The sequence below is a fragment of the Chiloscyllium punctatum genome, chromosome 39, assembly GCF_047496795.1.
Source record: "Chiloscyllium punctatum isolate Juve2018m chromosome 39, sChiPun1.3, whole genome shotgun sequence".
NCBI classification, from domain to species: domain Eukaryota; kingdom Metazoa; phylum Chordata; class Chondrichthyes; order Orectolobiformes; family Hemiscylliidae; genus Chiloscyllium; species Chiloscyllium punctatum.
Genome location: NC_092777.1, coordinates 7,482,901 through 7,495,236, shown reverse-complemented (window position 1 = coordinate 7,495,236; position 12,336 = coordinate 7,482,901). Strand labels below are relative to the sequence as shown.

Sequence of the window (12,336 nt, the reverse complement as noted above, 5' to 3'; positions counted from 1 at the left end):
ATAAGACAGATGCATGTGTGGCTCAACAAGAGGGAGGGTTTTAGATTCCTGGATCACTGGGGGAAGGTGGGACATGTACAAAATGGGATGGTCTGCACCTGAACCACATTAGCACCAATACTCTTGCAGGTAGGTTTACTAGTGCTATAAGGGAAGAGTTTAAACTACTCCAACAGGGAGAGGGGGGCACAAAATATTGATGAAATGGAGACACATAATGTTACAACCAAGGAAGTAAGTCACAATAGCTTCAGCTATGTTGAGTTCAAGAGAGTAAGACAAGGCTGGATGGTCTTTACTTTAATGCTAGGAATGTAATAGGTAAGACTGATGAGTTATTGGCCTGGATTGACACATGGAATTATGGTATTGTTGCCATCACAGAAACAAGGTTGAGGGAAGGGCTGGACTGGCAACTCAACATTCCATTAGGCAAGACAGAGGAGGGTGTGAAAAGGATGGTGGTGTATTACTATTATTTAGGGAATCAATTACTGCAATAAGGAGACATGATATAGAGTCATAGAGATGTACATCACAGAAACAGATCCCTTGGTCCAACTCATCCACGCTGACCAGATATCCTAAATTATTGAAGTCCCATTTGCCAGCATTTGTCCCACATCCCTTTAAACCTTTCCTATTCACATACCCATCCAGATGCCTTTTAAATTTGCAACTGTACCAGCCTCCACCACCTCCTCTGGCAGCTTATTTCATCTATGCACCACTCTCCGCACAAAAATGTTATTTTGAAGCTGCACCTATACATGCAACTGTACAGAATTTCATCGCACACCTGACTTGTGCCTTGTGGACAAGAATTGCAGAGACAAAAGGCAAATCACTCCCACAGAACCCCTAGGCTCTGACCTGGTCTTGCAGCTACAGTATTGACAAGACTGGCCGAGTTCAGCCCCTTGACAATGGCAATCCCTAAAAGATGCATATTGTGGAGGATTCAGCGCTGGTAATACCATTGAATGGCAATGAGTTATTAGTTTCTCTCTTATTGGAGATGGTCACTGCCTGACACCAGTGCAGCACAAACGCTACTGATCGGTCACTAGCCCAAACCCGAATACTGTCCAGGTCCTGATACATACAGATACAGACTACTTTAATATCTGAGGAAACGTGAATAACACTGAATATTGTGCAATCATCAATGCACAAAACCACTACTTACCTTATGATGTTAAAAATCACACAACGCCAGGTTATAGTCTAACAGGTTTATTTGGAAGTACTAGCTTGTGGAGCGCTGCTCCTTCGTCAGAAGGCTAGTGGGGCAGGATCATAAGACTTGGTTTTGTATGATTTTTAACTTCGTTCACCTCAGTCCAATACTAGCATCTCCTCATTACGGCTACTTTATGATGGAGGGAAGTAATTTATGAAGCAGCTGAAGATGATTACGGTCTTAGAAAGATCCTCAAACAAGGTTTTGTGGGTAGAACTTAGGAATTGTTAAGGGAGCAGCTACTTTACTGGAAGGGTATTATAGGCCACTGAAGAGTCAGCAGGACATAGAGGAACAAATAAGTAAACAGTTCAGAGGTGGGCAAGAGTAATAATCAGATATTTTCTTTTTTTAAATTCATTCATGGGAAGTGGGCATCACTGACTCAGCCACAATAGAGTACAGTTCAAATTTGTTCTGGACAAGGGACAAAATGGCCTGCGAAAAACAGCCTTGGACTGGGGAAAGCTGCTTTTATTAAAATAAAACAGGATCTGGCCACAGTAGACTGGGAACAGAGAAGTCTACAGCGGAGCAACTGGGGGCATTCAAAAAGGAGCTGGGGAAAATACTGATCCAAATGTACCTTCAAAGAGAAATGCAGGAGCAATAAATTAAGGACTGGATAAAGAAGAGTAGGCTTTTAGCAAGTCCAAAGGGAGCAAGTCCTAGAGGAGTATTGGAAGTGCAGGAATGAACTTAAGAAAACAATTAGAAGAGCAAAGGCATGCAAAACAATTTGCGAACAGGATTAGGAAGAATCCTAATCCTAATCCTAATAAATACATTAAAGGAAAGAGGTTAACCAGGGAAAGAGAGGGCCCATTAGGGTCCAAGAAGGCAACCTGTGTATGAAACTGCAGGACATTGGAAAGGTATTGAATGAATATTTCTCTTCAGTCTTCACTCTGTAAAAGAAAATGTAGGTACAGAATTCAGGAACTTGCACAGTTTGACATAGGAAATGAGTAGCTATTGGAGACTCTGTCAGGCTTATAAACAGACAAATCCCCGAGCCCACATGAATTACATACCAGACTGTAGTGGGAGGTGAGGCAGAAAATTACAGGGGCTATGACACTAATTTTTAATTCTTCTCTGGTCACAAGGGAAGTGCCAGAGGACTGGAAGATGGTTAATGTGGTTTCACTTTTTAAGAAGGGTGGTAGAAATGAACCAGAAAATGACTGACCAGTAAGTCTCATATCAGTGGTAGGGAAACAATTGGAGAAAATTCTGAAGGTGCAAATTAATACCCATTTGGAAAGACATCTGTTAATTAGGGAGAGTCGGCATAGCTTTGTCAGAGGGAGATCATGCCTAACAAATCTGTTAGCACTTTTTGAAAATATGATCATGTATGGATGAGGGAAGTTCTGGTGATATAGGTTATATGGAATTTAGCAAAGCTTTTGACAAAGTCCCACATGGAAGATTGATTGAGAAGGTTAAGCACATGGAATTAAGAGAAACTTAGTGAGATGGATTAGAAACTGGTTAGTAATAAGATACAAAGGGTTGTGGTAGAAGGATGTTTGAGCGACTGGAGGCCGATCTCCAGTGTTGTATCACAAGGATCAGTACTGAGACCCTTATTGTTTGTTATATGCATAAGTAATATAAATGAAAATGAATGGGGGAGGGAATGTTAAGCAAACTTCCAGATGGCACCAAGATTGGAAAAAGTAGTTAATGGTGAAGATGGTACTTGCAGGCTACAGGAAGATATAGATGGGTTGTAGCGAGTTTTGAGAAGATTTGTAGCTCAGGTTGAGGTTTTGGATGTAGATTTGCTCGCTGAGCTGGAAGGTTCATTACCAGATGTTTCATTACCCTACTAGATATCATCTTCAGTGTGCCTTAGGCAAAGCAATGCTGAAAATTCCTGCTTTCTATTTATATGTTTGGGTTTCTTTGGGTTGGTGATGTCATTTCCGTTGGTGATGTTATTTCCTGTGGTGGAATCACTTCCTGTTCCTTTTCTCAGGGGGTGGCAGATGGGGTATAACTCGATATGTTTGTTGATAGAGTTCCGGTTGGAATGCCATGCCTCTAGGAATTCTCGTGCGTGTCTTTGTTTGGCTTGTCCTAGGATCGATGTGTTGTCCCAGTCAATGGGTTGGTCAGATGGGCAGCTCAGTGGCAGATGATATTTAATCCAGAAAAGTGCGAGGTGATACACTATGGAAGAAGAAACAAGATGAGAGAGTATTTAATGACTGGCAGGACACTGGCTAGCTTAGATAAACAGAGGATCTTGGAGCAATTATTCACAGATCCCTGAAGTCAGCAGAGCATATGAACAGGATAGTCAAAATATCATACGGGACACTTGCTTTTCATCAGTTGTGGCAGAGAGTATAACAACAAGGAGGTAACATTGGAGTTGTAGAGAGTGCTGTTCACACCACAACTGGAGTGCTGTGTGCAGTTCTGGTCACTTCACTACAGGAAGGATGTGAAAGCACTGGCTGAGATACAGAGGAGGTTCATCAGGATGTTGGCTGGGATGGAGAAATTGAGCTACAAGAAAGACTAGATAGGCTTAAATCTTTTTCAGCCATGTTCTTATTGAATAGCAGAGTAGGCCCAAGGGGCCAGTTGGCCTGCTCCTACACCTGGTTATTATGTTCTTATATTTTCCTTCAAGCAGAGAAGACTGAGGGGTGAGGGGTATGGACAGAGTGAATAGAAAACAACTGTTCCCTTTGGTTAAAGGGTTAATCACAAGGAGATACAGTTTTAGGAAAAGGGGTAGGAGATTTAGAGGGGATTTGGGAAAAGAACTTTCAATCTAGGATGCACTGCCTGGGAAAGTAGTGGAAGCTGGAAACATTACAACCCTTAAATATTTGGATGAGTACTTCAAATAACATTCAAGGATATGGGACAAGTGCAGGAAAATGGGATTAGCACACTTTTGGTGATAGTTACGTCAGTGCAGACTCGATGAGCCAAAGGGCCTTTTCTACAGTGTTTTAGTCTATGAATTAGCCACGTATTTATAATTTCTGCGTACACAACACACAGAAGGGAAGCTTATAATGGAAGCTTAGCAGAGTTCACTGAGGAAGCAAGGCCAAAGGTTTCATAGTACATAGAACTGTATAGCACAGTTTATGATGTTGTGTCAAACATGATATCAAATTAAACTAATCCCTTCTACCTGCCCCAGGTTTATATCCCTCCATTCCTTGCATAGTCATGTGCTTATCTAAAAATCTCTTGTCACCCCATTGTATCTGCGTCCACCATCCCTGGCAACGCAACCTACATCCCTCATAACTTCTTTGAACTTTTCCCCTCTCACCTTAAATGTTCACCCCATAGTATTAGACATTTCAACTCTGAAAAAAGGTTTCTGACAGTCAATCCAATCTATGCATAATTTTATACTATAGACTTGTATCAAATCTCCCCTCAGCCTCCACCACTCTAGAACATCTAGCCTCTCCTCATAGTTTATGCTCTTTAATCCAGGCAGCATCCTGGTAAACTTCTTCTGCACCCTCTCCAAAGCTTCCACATCTTCCTGTAATGTGGCGGCCAGAATTGAATGCAATACTCTTAAATGTGGCCTAACCAAAGTCTTATAAAGCTGCAACATGATATCCTGACTCTTGTACTCAATTCCCTGACCAACAAAGATAAGCGTGCCATACACCCTTTTTACCACCCAAAATACTTGCATGGCCATTTTCAGTGAGCTATGGATGAGAACCCCAATATCTCTCTGTACATTAATGTTGTTCAGGGTCCTTCCAGTAACTGTATACTTTTCCTTAACATTTGATCTCCCAAAGTGCAGCACCTCACACTTACCCGGATTAAACTCCATCTGCCATTTCTCCACCTATATCTGCAACTGATCTATATCCCACTGTATCGTTTGACATCCTGCTATACTATCCACCACTCCACCAATCTTTGTATCATCTGCAAACTTACTAACCCACCCATCTACATTTTCATCCAAGTCATTTACATACATATCACAAACAACAGTGGTCTCAGTATGGATTTCTGCAGAAGGCCACTAGTCATGGACCTTCAGACTGAAAAACAACCTTCCACCACTATCCTATACCTTCTATGAGCAAGCCAATTCTGAATCCACATAGCCAGGTCACCGTGGGTCCCATGCAGCACAATTTTCTGAATGAACTTACCATGAGGGACCTTGTCGAAAGCCTTACTAAAATCCATGTAGACAGTATCCACTCTCATTGATCTCTCATTGACCACCTTTGTCATCTCCTCGAAAAATTCAATCAAATGTAAGACATTTGTAAGTAAGACATGTCCTGCCCTGCACACAGGCATGCTGACTGACCCTAATTAGACCATGTTTTTTCAAATGTGCATAAATCCAATTCCTAAGAATTCTCTCCAATACCTTCCCAACTACCAATATCAGACTCACCAGTCTATAGTTTCCTGGATTATCCCTATTCCCCTTCTTGAATAGAGGAAGATTACCTATTCGCCAGTCTTCTGGGACCTCTCCAGTGACTAATGAAGATTCAAAGACCTTGGTCAAGGCCCCAGTAATTCTCTCTCTTGCCTCTCTCAGTAACCTGGGGTAGATACCATCAGGCCCTGGGAACTTATCCACCTTAATGTTCTTCAAGAGACCCAACACCATTTCTTTTTTCATCTCAAAATGCCATAGTATTAGCATGCTTCACACAAATTTCACTATCCTCCATATTCTTCTCCTGGGTGAATATGACACAAGTTAGGATCTTATCCACATCCTCTGCCTCCAAGTAAAAGTTTCCTCCTTTATCCTCAATTGGTCCTACCTTGTCCCGAGTTATCTTGCTGTTTGTAATATATGTAAAGAATGCCTTGGGATTCTCTGTGACTGTACTAACCAAGGTCACTTCATGGCACCTTTTTGCTCTCCTAATTCCCTGCTTGAGTTCCTTCCTGCTTTCTTTATATTCCTCATGACCACTATACGATTTTAGCTTCCTAAACCCTACATATGCTGCTTTTTCTCTTTTGACTATATTCACAACCTCCCTCATTATCCAAGGGTCCCTTACCCTGCCATCCTTGTCAGAACATGTCGGTTCTGAACTCTCTTCAGCAGGTCTTTAAACAATTCCCACATGTCAAATGTGGATTTGCCTGGCAATAGCTCCTCCCGATTAACACTCCCTCATTCTTGCCTAATACTGATGTAATTTGCCCACCCCCAATTTAGTACTTCCCACAAGGTGCTGACTTATCCTTCTTCATACCTATCTTAAAACTTAAGGAGTTGTCATCATTGTTTCCAAAATGCTGTCCCACTGAAAGGTCAGTCACCTGGGTAGGCACATTAGCCAATACAAGGTCCAGTATGACCCCTCTAGTTGGACTATCCACATACTATTTCAAGAAATCCTCTTGGATGCATTTAACAAATTCTGCCCCATCTCAGCTTCTTGCTCTCCGGAAGTCCCAGTTAATAGTGAAGAAAGTCACTTGCTATGACAAGTTCTTGGGCCTCTGCTCTTTGTAGTTTTTATAAATGACTTGAATGAGAAGGTTGAGGGCTGGGTTAGTAAATTTGCAGATGACACAAAGGTTGGAGGTGTCATCGATAGTATAGAGGACTACTGCAGGCTGCAGTGCGACATAGACAGGATGCAGAGCTGGGCTGAGAAATGGCACATGGAGTTCAACCTGGATAAATGCGAAGTGATGCATTTTGGAAGGTCAAACTCGAATGCTGAATATAGGATTAAAGACAGGATTCTTGGCAGTGTGGAGGAACAGAGAGATCTGGGTGTGCAAGTACATAGATCCGTCAAAGTGCCACCCAAGTGGACTGGAGGGTTTACCTTATGAAGAAAGGTTGAATAAGCTCGGACTTTTCTCTCTGGAGAGAAGGAGGAAGAGAGGAGACCTGATCGAGGTGTACAAAATAATGAGAGGAATAGACAGAGTCAAAAGCCAGAGACTTTTCCCCAGGGCAGAGACTGCAAGAGACTGGTATGAGAAGTCATAGTTTGAAGATATTAGGAGGAAGGTCTAAAGGAGATGTCAGAGGTAGGTTCTTTACGCAGAGTTGTGAATGCATGGAATGCGTTGCCAGCTGAGGTGGTGGAAGCAGAGTCATTGGGGACATTTAAGTGACTGCTGGACATGCACATGGATAGCAGTGAGTTGAAGGGTGTGTAGGTTACTATATTTTACATTAGGATTAAGTCTCAGCACAACATCGTGGGTCTAAGGGCCTGTTCTGTGCTGTACTTTTCTATGTTCTATGTTCTAAGTTTGCTCAATGTCTCAGTAGCTGTTGGGAGAGCCTATAGTCTAATCTTATCAGAGTGATTGCTCTCATTTTTGAACTCTACACATATTGCCTCAGTGCATGGAGTACTCTAGTACATATTCAGAAAGGATAGATGTAACATCTCCTTGATTAGTAATGCAACTCCTCCACCTCTTTTACCTTCCTCTCTATCTCGTCTAAAACAATCAAACGCGGTTACATTGTGCAGCCAGTCTTGGCCTTCTCTCAACCAAGTCTCTGTAATGGCCAAAACATCATAGTCCTATCATAGTTTCAATAAAGAATTAAAGCTGGAGATGTCAGAGAGAATATCAGGAGCTGTAGGGAGACTAAGGTGAATGGCTTGGTGAGAGTCACTCAGGTGAGAAACCTTACACAAGACTGAATATGGAAGGAAGAGGAGGGGACCTGAATGAAGATTTTCTTTATCATTTTGAAGGGTAGGGAGATCAAAATGCAGAAGATCAGTCTGATCTTCTAAGAGTCTGGTGATAGGAAAGGACAGATTGGGACCAGAAGGAAGCCGATAAATGCAGAATGGAAAATATCACCTTGTTGCATTATGGAGCAGATGATTGTTGCAAGCCTATCAAAAGAGCAGGGAAATGGCACCAGACAGCTCCACTTTGGCATCAAGCACAATTACAGATTTAATGGACTAAAGGATCTTCTGCAGTATTGTGGGGTACCTACAAAACATTGACAGCATTCATTCTAGGAAGCAACTCATTACCAGCTTAAGAGCAATCAGGAGTAGGGAACAAATGCTGGAATAGTCACATCTCATGATAAAATAAAACAATACACTTAATTTTATGGGTGATATGGACACTTTAATCCAGAAAGACACGCCTCAGATTAGGTAGAACTTGACTTGGTCATGAGTCAGGTACAGGAGTTTCCGACTGCAAGATTAGCAGATATAGAAATTCAACAGATAGTGAGAGAAATGCCTTATGTAACCAATTAGAGATAAAATGGACTTAAGATGTGGCCTTATAATGGTAGGTCTTGCGGCACAGTGGGTAGCATCCCTACTTCTGAGCTAACAATCTTTTATTCGATTTCTACTCTAGGTCTTGATGGCCACAGAATAATGTAGTCAAATTAGGTTGCTTATTAGCCAGTAAATCCTTCCAATACTCCAAAAGCTGGCACAAAGAGTGACATTGTTTCCTAGTCAGCATTCTTGATGTGGAAGCCTCTGGTGACAGACTGACAGATCTAATCCAGGTAAAACAAGTCATGGAAACAGACAGAAGGTGCTTTGCCAATTTCATGAGACACAGGAAAGCTTCAAAATGTTATGTGATGAGGCAGGATCAGTTAGTAATGCCATAGTAAAAGTTGCACTGTGAACCAGTGATTGTAAAAGAACTGAATTCCAGTTTAGATTTGAAAGAGACATGCATTAAAAATACAGATTTGAAATTTAATCAAAGTTAATTACATAAGTAGGAGGGGAGAACTCCCCAAGGCTGATTTGGGTAAATAGTCTAAAAGGTGTAATAGTATATAAATAATGGGCAATATTTAAAGCTAATATCCAACATGTTCAGCAAAAATATATCCCATTAAAAACAAGAAAAAAATCTCAGCAAACAAGATTGAGCCATGCTTAATTGGTAAATAGAGGTCAGATTAAAAGAAGAGACTTCTAATGTTAAGGAAATGGCAAGTCTGAAGACTGAGAACAATCAGAATTACAAACTGCTACAGAACGGCAGAAAGCTACCAAAACATTGATAAAAAGAAAAAGAAAATAAGAGGAAATTTGTTAGGAATATAAGCATAGACAGTAAGACCTTTCATAAGTATATAAAAAGAGACTGAACTAAACATTGAGCCCTTTGAAGCTGAGACAGGAGAAATTATTTTGGAAAATGAGGAAATCCCAGAAACATAAAACAAATATTCTATATGCAAGTTACATATAGAAATAGACAGTAAACTAGGTGCTAAAGAATGAGGAAATCAGGGTAAATAATATCAGAGTGGAAAAGTACTGAAGAAATTTAAGGGAATAAAATCCGACAAATCTGATGGGCCCACATTATAAGGTTTTAAAACAGATCACATGCAATGATAGCTAGCCAATATTTTCCAAAACTTCCTAGATTTTGAAATGGTCCCAGCAGATTCAAAGTTAGCAGATACAACACCGCTATCCAGTTAGCCAGACATCAGTCCTTGAAAAGGCACTAGAATCTATAGTTGTAAAATTAGAATGATCAGATAATGTTGGGATGGTTTTATTAAAGGAGAATTGTGTTTGACACATTTATTCCATCTTCTGAGTAGTGTAGATAATGGAGATGTATATAGATGTAGGTTTGCTCGCTGACGTGAAAGGTTCGGTTTCAAGCATTTCGTCACCATAATAGGTAACATTATCAGTGAGCCTCCAGATGAAGCACTGGTGGTATGGCCCACTTTTTATTTATATTTCTATATAAATTTCCTCGGGTTGTTGATGTCAGTTTCGGGTCTTTTTCTCAGGTAAATGGGATCCAAGTCAATGTGTTTGTTTTTAGAGTTCCAGTTGGAATGCTATGCTTCTAGGAATTCTTGCGCATGTCTCTGTTTGACTTGTCCTACGATAGATGTGTTGTTTCAGTTGAAGTGCTGTCCTTCTTCAACTGTATGTAAGAATACTAGTGAGGGGGGGGGGTCATGTCTTTTTGTGGATAGTTGATATTCACCTGGTGGCTAGTTTTCTGCCTGTTTGCCCAATGTAGTGTTTGTTTCAGTTCTTGCAAGATATTTTGCAAATGACATTAGTTTTGCTTGTTGTCTGTATAGGCTCCTTCAAGTTCATTAGCTGCTGTTTTAGTGGGTTGGTGGGTTTGTGAGCTACTATGCTGCCAAGGGGTCTGAATAGTCTGGCAGTCATTTCCAAGCTGTCATTGATGTAGGGGAGAGTGGCTCGGGTTTCTGAACGTGTTTTGTCTGCTTGTTTGGGTTTGTTGCTGAGAAATTGGTGGACTGTGTTCATCGTGTACCTGTTCTTTTAGGTGTATAGTGATTTTCCTCTGCTCTGCATAGTTCCTTTGTGCTGCAGTGTGTGGTGGCTCATTGAAATAATATTCCAGTGCAGCTTCGTTTGTGGGTGTTGGGATGATTGTTCCTATAGTTCAGTATTTGGTCCGTACGTGTTGTTTTCCTGTAGTCGCTGGTTTGAAGTTCCCCATTGGCTATTCGCTCTACTGCGACATCAAGGAATGGCAGTTTGTTGGTGTTCTCCTCCTCTTTCTCAACAGCAGCTAATCAACTTTAAGGACCCTATACAAATAACAAGCAAAAATAACGTCATTTACAAAATACCTTGCAAGAACTATAACAAATACTACATTGGACAAACAGGCAGAAAACTAGCCACCAGGATACATGAACATCAACTAGCCACAAAAAGACATGACCCACTCTCACCAGTATCTTTACATATAGATGAGGAAGGACACCACTTCGACTGGGACAACACAATCATCCTAGGACAAACAAAACAGAGACATGCACGAGAACTCTTAGAGGCATGGCATTTCAACTGGAACCCGATCAACAAACACATTGACTTGGATTCCATTTACCACCCCCTGAGAAAAAGAACAGGAAATGGCATCACCAACCCAAGGAAACCTAAACACATAAATAAAAAGCAGACCATACCACCAGTTCTTCATCTGGAGGCTCACTGATGTTGCCCAGTATGGTGATGAAACATCTGAAATCGAACTTTCCAGCTCAGCGAGGAAACCGACATCCAGAACCTCAACCTGAACTACAAATCTTCTCAAATCTCACTAAGATGTATATAGATATAGGTCTGACGAAGTCATATCAGGCTCAATCTCTCTCCAATGATACTGCCAGACTGCTGAGTTTCTCCAGCACTTTGTTTTTGTTTCAGGTTTCCATATCCTGAGGTATTATACTTTTATTCATTAATAGATGTAGTATACCTAGATTTCTAAAAGATAAACCACTGAGATATCACACAAATGTTATGGTGAAGTTGGGGGTTATCCATGGAAAGATTAATTAACAGACAAAGAGCAAACTCAAGACATAAAGACAGCATTTTTAAGTTAGCTGGCTGACCTGAGGAGTGCCACAAGGATCAGTGCTGCAGTTTCAGCAATTTAAAATCCACATTAATAACTGAGACAGAGCAATGTATCAAAGTTTGTTGGTACAAAGCTAGACGGAAATGTAAGCTGTGGGGAGGTCATAAATAGCAGAGATATACATAGGATAAATGGGGTAACAAAGGTCATGGTAACAAGGTGTTAGACTGACCACAATACATGGAAATGTGAGCTTATTCACTTTAGTTTTAATAGAAAAGGTGGGAAGGAAGATTCACAGGTGGGACAGGTCATGAGGATGGTGCTGAGCTAGAAGGTTGGAACTGAGATATGGTAGGGTGGGGATGGGGCGAAATGAGGAAACTGGTGAAGTCAACATTGATGCCCTGGGGTTGAAGTGTTCCGAGGTGGAAGATGAGGCATTCTTCCTCCAGGCGTCAGGTGGTGAGGGACGGGTGGTGGAGGAGGTCCAGGACCTGCACGTCTTCGGCAGAGTGGGAGGGGGAGTTGAAATGTTCAGCCATGGGGCAGTGGGGTCACAGGTGCGGGTCTTTGGGGCCTTGAACGGGGGGTGGGGTGGCAGAAATGTTGGCGGATAATGCGATTTATGTGGAGGTTGGTGGGGTGGAAGGCCAGGACCGGGGGATTCTGTCCTGTTGCGGTTGGAGGGGTGGGTTTCAAGGGTGGAGGTGCGGGACAAAGATAAGATGTGTTGGAGG

At 41.6% G+C, this 12,336-nt stretch overlaps 1 protein-coding gene across 8 annotated transcripts in view; it reads right to left on the bottom strand.

Annotated features, from left to right (window-relative positions):
• Positions 1-2,510: 2,510 nt before the first annotated feature.
• LOC140463790 (WW domain-binding protein 2-like) overlaps positions 2,511-12,336 on the bottom strand; it is a 48,608-nt gene continuing 38,782 nt past the window's right edge. For 5 of the 8 annotated variants that reach the window (XM_072558106.1, XM_072558110.1, XM_072558108.1 and 2 more), the window contains one exon: positions 8,355-10,814. Coding sequence is in view for 5 of the 8 variants with exons in the window: in XM_072558110.1 (XP_072414211.1) it covers positions 10,786-10,814 (29 nt within the window). In the remaining 3 variants the exon portion in view is untranslated. Of the gene's footprint in view, positions 3,425-8,354; positions 10,815-12,336 lie in introns of those variants that run through there. The other 3 variants (XM_072558103.1, XM_072558105.1, XM_072558112.1) reach the window with 1 other exon arrangement.